A 6,561-nucleotide genomic window follows, 5' to 3' on the forward strand; every position below is an offset into this window, starting at 1 on the left:
TCATTTTGCATGCCTCAAGGGAGTGTTAGGAAAACATTAAAATTATGCGTTTCCGCTTTTTCTTGAATTTCATACTTACATATACTAATAAAGATATATATATATATATATATATATATATATATATATATATCTTTTTTTGATCTAATTACTTTTTCATGCAAACTTGAAGTACTACAGTTGTCCAGAACTTTGAGGACTCCATGGCGAATGGGCAAATAGTTACTTTCGGAACATATGGTGGTCCAGGAGGAAAATCATGGGATGACGGAACCTATAACACAATAAGGGAATTAATTATATACTCGGCATGGGATATTGATTCCATCCAAGTTATCTACGATGTTGAAGGAAAACCAGTATCAGGAGAAAGGCATGGTGGTGACGGCGGAAATGAAAATAGGGTAATATATATATATATATATATATGCAATTTGATTTTCTTAATCTTATTTGATATAGTATTTGATTTTGTATACATTTTTCATGCCCCTCATTGTTTTGTGAAAGCTAGCTAGACATATATATATATATATATATATATATATATATTACGAAGAAAGAAAAAAAGAGAGAAGAAAAAGGGAATTAAACACATTGGGTAAAGCGATTTAACAAGTGTAATAATTATGCCACATTAGCATTTCAAAATTCTAAGTCTTCGACTGTTTTTTTTGGGGAAGGTTTCAAGTCTTCAAGTTGCATTCACATCACACTGATTAAAGTTTTATCAATTAATAAAATCCTCTTCTTTTTGAAACCTAAACAAATGTACTTAAACAACATTATAATTTTAATTTATTAATTATTGCTACCGTAATTTTTTCATTTTTTATTTCACTTGTTGCTACTGCAGGTTATTCTAATTATTGAACATATATATGTTTGTACCATCTTAAAAACAAGATTCAAATCATATGTAATATTAACAAAAATGATATGTAAATATTTTAGAACTCCACAAACCACATTATGCAGCATACAACAAAAGATGTTTTTTGACCAATTTATGTCTTGCAAGTAGTGAACCAGATTCTAATCTCTGTTTTAACCAGGTTTTGTAGTGTGTTATGAGAAAACACCTAAAAGGCTAAACAAAGAGTTTGCTTGAGAAAAGATTGTGGGTTTTAAACCTTGTAATCTCTATTTTTTTTCCCCACATATTAAAATCTTTTTGCTGATCTTCAATGTGAACATTACATTTTTCTGTCATTTTTTATTGTCTTTGTGGTTTATCTGTGTTTGTTGTGATACCTAACAGGTGAAATTGGATTATCCTTCCGAGTACCTCGTTTCAATATCAGGGTACTATGGGTACAATTCTAGTAAAATTTTTATTGTGAGATCTCTTACATTACAAAGCAATGTAAAACAATATGGACCATATGGTACCAAAAACGGAACTCCTTTTATATCCCCGCTAACTGTTGGCAAGATTGTTGGATTCTTTGGAAGGGAGAGTTCTCGTTTGGATTCAATTGGAATATACAACCAGCCATTCCACGCTACAACACCTATGGGTCCATTTGGAGGTGATGGTGGAAAACTGTGGGATGACGGAACCTACAACAGCATGGTAAGGCAAATAATTATAAACTCGGGATGGAATATTGATTCCATCCAAGTTGACTATGTTGATATTGAAGGAAAGTCAATATCAGGAAAAAGGCATGGTGGTGATGGCGGAACAGCACATACGGTAATATATATATATATATATATATATATATATATATATATTCAATTTGACTTTTAAATCTACAACTCAATCTCAAATTTATTTGATTCTACCCACCGGAAAAAATAAATATATATATTTGATTCTACATTTGCCATGCCTCTCATGTTTTGTGAATGCGAACCATGCTAGACAACATAACATCTTAATATATCTATATATATAAATATATATATAGTATGGACCATATCACATTATATGTTATGAAGGAAAAATAAATAAATAAATAACTAAATTACATTCATGAATAAAACGATTTAAAAACAAATCTAATATTTAAGCCACAATAGCATGTCAAATTTCAAATCTTCAAGTGACATTCACATCACAGTACTGATGAACGTTATATCAATTGATTAGATCATCTTTCAGTCAATTTCCCGTGGAAATCGAAAGCATCAAGTGTTCCAGGACCCCTTCACACTAAATTACTAAACTAAACATCATTAACTTTTGAGTTTATTAATTATTGCTACTACTTTTTTGTTTTGTTTCACTTATTTCTACTGCAATTGGTTATTCTAATTGTTGAACATAAATGGGTAAATCACATCATGTAAACACGGTTGTTGACAAGGGTTATTCGATTGGATTTATGTTATTCGATTAATGTTATTGACAAAGATTTTTCTATTGACCGAGAAAATATCAATAATGATTTTCAAAGTCCAAAATATGAAACTTTCAAAAACTGATATTATATTGTATGTATACTTTTATTTTTATTTATTATTATTATTTTTTTATGTTCTAGGGATTTTACATAAGGACTCTGTATCTCAAGGACATTTGATGAACCCACATTTTCTGACATGGGTTATTCGATTAATGTTATTGAAGAATATTTTTCTATTGACCGAGAAAACATCAACAATGATTTTCAAAGTCCAAAATATGAAAATTTCAAAAACTGATATTATATTTTATGTATACTTTTATTTTTTTTTTAATGTTTGAGGGATTTTACATAAGGCCTCTGTAAAAATAAAAAACACTCATTGCTAGAAATATCTCTTAATCTTTTTCTCTTTTACTATTCAAATTCCTTTTATTTTCCTAGAAGATAATGTTATATTCCCACCCTTCTTCAATCAAATCCTAATTTTTTTCCTTTCAAAGTTCTCTCATTTTTTTTTTTTTTTTTTTTTATTTGTCTTCTTCTTACATTTTTTTTTGAAAGGTATCTTCTTAAAATTCTTCTTTTTACACTTATGTATCATATATGTACTATAAATTTTTTTTTTCTCTTATTATTATTATTTTTATATTATTCTTAATTAAATTTATTACTATAATTTTATAAACTCAACATATGCATTTTATAGTTTTCTTTACTATAATTTTTTTACGAATAATGACATATTATTTGAATGATGACTATTGCACACATTGCACTCCTATTTTTCAGATTACCAAAAAAAAAATTTGTCTTGTTAGTTAAAGGAAAAAAACCTTTACTTTATCATGTTTAATTGTTGAAATAAATTCATGTCTGGGTCACCATTCATATTGAGGCTATCCTGCATTGCTAAATTAATGGAGACTAATTAAATCAATGGAAATTAGTACTACAACCCCCTGAAATGGCAACACCCCCCCAACCCCCCCCCCCCCCCCATTATTATTATTTTTTTCCCCTCCCACCCAAAATGAAATTTCGACTGTGTCACTGCATATAAAAGATATATACATATTCTAAAACTCCAAAATCCACATTATGAAGCATGCAACTATATATCTATATATATATATATATATCTATCTCAATATACAAACCTGTAAATTTGTGATCCGATTTTTTTTTGGCCCATGTCCATTTGCAACCCGATTTTGATTCAATTATTGGACTTTGCCTCTGAATTTTGTTTTTTGTGTTAGTTTATTTTTTTTTATTAGATATACTGCACTCCCCTCTCACCCGAAATGAAATTTTGACTCCGTCACCGCACATAACTGTTTTATATGTACAAATTCTAGAACTCCACAACCCACATTATGAAGCATACAACTATATATATATATATATAAGTATCTCAATATACATCATACCTATAAATTTGTTATCCGAATTTTCTTTCGGCCAAGGACCCGCTGCAACCCAATTTTGATTCGATTATTGGACTTTGCCTTTGAAATTTTTTAACCCATTTTGCCTTGCATGTCATGGATCCGAATTGTAGTCTTTATTATATCCAAGTTTTGTAGAGTGGTATGAGAAAACGCCGAAGGACGAAATAGAGTGCGAGAAAGAAAAGTACAATTCTTTATTATATCCAGGTTTTGTAGTGTGGCATGAGAAAACGCCGAAGGACGAAATAGAGTGTGAGAAAGAAAAGCTTGGGGGCTTAAATGTTGTATTCTCCTTTCTTTTCATATAGTGAAATATTTTTGTCGATCTATGACATGAACTTAAATTTTTCATGTCCTTATTATTGTGTTTGTGGTTTGCCGTTGTTTGGCATGATACTTAAGTTTATCCTTGTTAATTGAAATCTCACAGGTGAAATTAGACTATCCTGGGGAGTACCTCATCTCAATATCAGGGTACTATGGATCCAATTCTAGTCGAAGCCTAGTTGTGAAATCTCTTACATTAAAAAGCAATATAAAGCAATATGGACCATATGGTAAAGAAGAAGGAACTCGTTTTATAACCCCGTTGGCTGCTGGCAAGATTGTTGGATTCTTTGGAAGGGAGGGTGATCGTTTGGAATCGATTGGAGTATACATTAAGCCATTCCAAACTGTAATACCTGTTGGTCCATTTGGAACTACTGCTGGACAGGAGTGGGATGATGGAACCTACAACACAATAAGGGAGTTAATTATACACTCCGGAGCGGTAATTGATTCCATCCAAGTTGTCTATGATGATATTGAAGGAAAGCCAATATCAGGAGAAAAACATGGTACTGACGGCGGACAACAAAACACGGTAATGTATATATATGTGATTTGAGTTTCAAATTTGTAAATCATGCACAAATTTAGTTGATTTTATTTTTGTCATGCCTTTCATGTTATGTGAACTAGCTAGATAAAGCGCATGATATCTACAAAAAATACAGTTCCAATGATCTGCCAAACGTACGTGGTACTAAATCTGGCACAAAAGCCATGGTTGGTTATAATTTTCCATTTATTACATTGTAATAATAACAAAAGTGTCCTTTTTTTGTTGAAGTTTTTAATAGGCAGCCTTTCATTTATGCCATGCATACTGACCTATTTTTTTTTACCAATATAACCTATGTAGGTCAAATTGGATTACCCAGATGAATTTTTGCTTTCAATTTGGGGGTACTATGGAACATTTGGTAACAAGGTTTGTATACGGTCGCTTGGATTTCAAAGCAACAAAAGAACAATTGGACCATTTGGCGTGGAGGAAGGAGAGAAGTTTCAATCCCCATCCACACGTGGCAAGATCATTGGATTCTATGGAAGGTTTGACCAGTTTCTTACTTCAATTGGAACATATCTCGACAAGTAAAGATAAATTTGGAGATGCAATGATTATGAGCCATCTTTTACTAGTCTTTTGATCATTAATAATTTAACTGCATTCGATGCAGTTAAAATAATGAATGTTTTGTGTTGTCCTTAAAGCTCGGCGAAAATGGTTAAGGCAACACAATTTGTCTCTGTGTGATTTCATCTAATTTTCATGTTTTCTTGTGTGCTAAGCTTGAAAGTTTCGGTTGGCCATGTATTTTGTGAAACTATGTCAATCCAATAATAAAATATCATATGTATCTCTTGTTGGTTGTGAAAAAATTATGCTCCCTATATGCATGCTTGTTGTAATATTTATTTTAATATGAACAATACTTAAGTCCTCATTAGTGAGAATCTACATTATATTCATTCATTGTTGATGTGGACCAATAATAAATGAATACAATCTATTTTAACTACCAAATCATAAATGATGATCAAATTACCATATCTGATTTGGTAAGTGAGTATATACCCCACCATATTTAATTTGATAATTAAAAATGACATGTTCATTTATTGTTGGTTCACATCAAGAGTGAGTATGGTATAGATCATCACTGGATACTGTATATTTACACTATTGATTAAGCATCTATAAATTTTTAAAAATTTACTCAATAAATAACAATTACACAATCATTAATACTTAAACTGCTATTTTCTACTTCTTTCTTATTAATATATTTTTTGCTATATATTAAGTATGTTCTTACTCCTTTCCAATCATGTCATTGTCTTTATCATGCTACCAACTAAAATAATAAATAATATTATTTGACGATAAAAAGCTAATGAGGTTGAAATCAACTGAAATGTTGGGAATAAATAGCAAACTTATAGTAAGAAATGTTGGGAATAAATAGAAAACTTATAGTAATAAATTTAATGCATGGGTAATTGTATTTTTTAGTTATGAGTTATGACTTCATAAGAAATGGAAAAAACTAAGTTTAATCCTTTTAATTATCTTAAATTACTAAGGCCATACTTGTCTCTCACAATTACTATTATAGAGAGAAATGGAAATTAAAGTAAATGGGTTTATTTACATCTCTAAAGATTTTTGTACTAATATATATATATATATATATAGTCTTTAACAGTGTACATATATAATCTGTGTGTGTATGAAATCGACAATTACCAGAGGGTGATATTCATAGTGGTTTTTTAGCCCTTCTATGTGATCTTGATTTTGCCGCAACCCGTCAAACAAATGCTGCTGGGATCATATGATACATTTCTCTCAAGATTTTGTCGTGTATTAATTATAAAATTATACAGGAACGTATACGTGCACAAAATTGTACCCCGAGTAAAAA

The 6,561-nt window shown here is 30.3% G+C and overlaps 1 protein-coding gene across 1 annotated transcript; it reads left to right on the forward strand.

Annotated features, from left to right (window-relative positions):
• Positions 1 to 203: 203 nt before the first annotated feature.
• On the forward strand, positions 204 to 5,231 carry LOC132279961 (jacalin-related lectin 3-like). Its single transcript, XM_059782042.1, has 5 exons — positions 204 to 404; positions 1,262 to 1,699; positions 4,239 to 4,673; positions 4,772 to 4,858; positions 4,995 to 5,231. Exons 1-5 carry the CDS (start codon positions 204 to 206, stop codon positions 5,229 to 5,231), a joined length of 1,398 nt encoding a protein of 465 aa, XP_059638025.1.
• The last annotated feature ends 1,330 nt before the right edge of the window (positions 5,232 to 6,561 follow it).

This window comes from Cornus florida, unplaced genomic scaffold (genome assembly GCF_030987335.1).
Source record: "Cornus florida cultivar Cherokee Brave unplaced genomic scaffold, ASM3098733v1 CherokeeBrave_3.0.0_Hap2_Chr01, whole genome shotgun sequence".
Classification (NCBI taxonomy): domain Eukaryota; kingdom Viridiplantae; phylum Streptophyta; class Magnoliopsida; order Cornales; family Cornaceae; genus Cornus; species Cornus florida.

Bases quoted from the DNA above. Each gene is read 5' to 3' on its own strand.
- LOC132279961 (XM_059782042.1), top strand. From the start codon at position 204: ATGGCGAATGGGCAAATAGTTACTTTCGGAACATATGGTGGTCCAGGA. The intron at 405-1,261 runs GTAATATATATA...GATACCTAACAG, and splicing joins ACGGCGGAAATGAAAATAGG to GTGAAATTGGATTATCCTTC. The intron at 4,859-4,994 runs GTTGGTTATAAT...TAACCTATGTAG, and splicing joins AATCTGGCACAAAAGCCATG to GTCAAATTGGATTACCCAGA.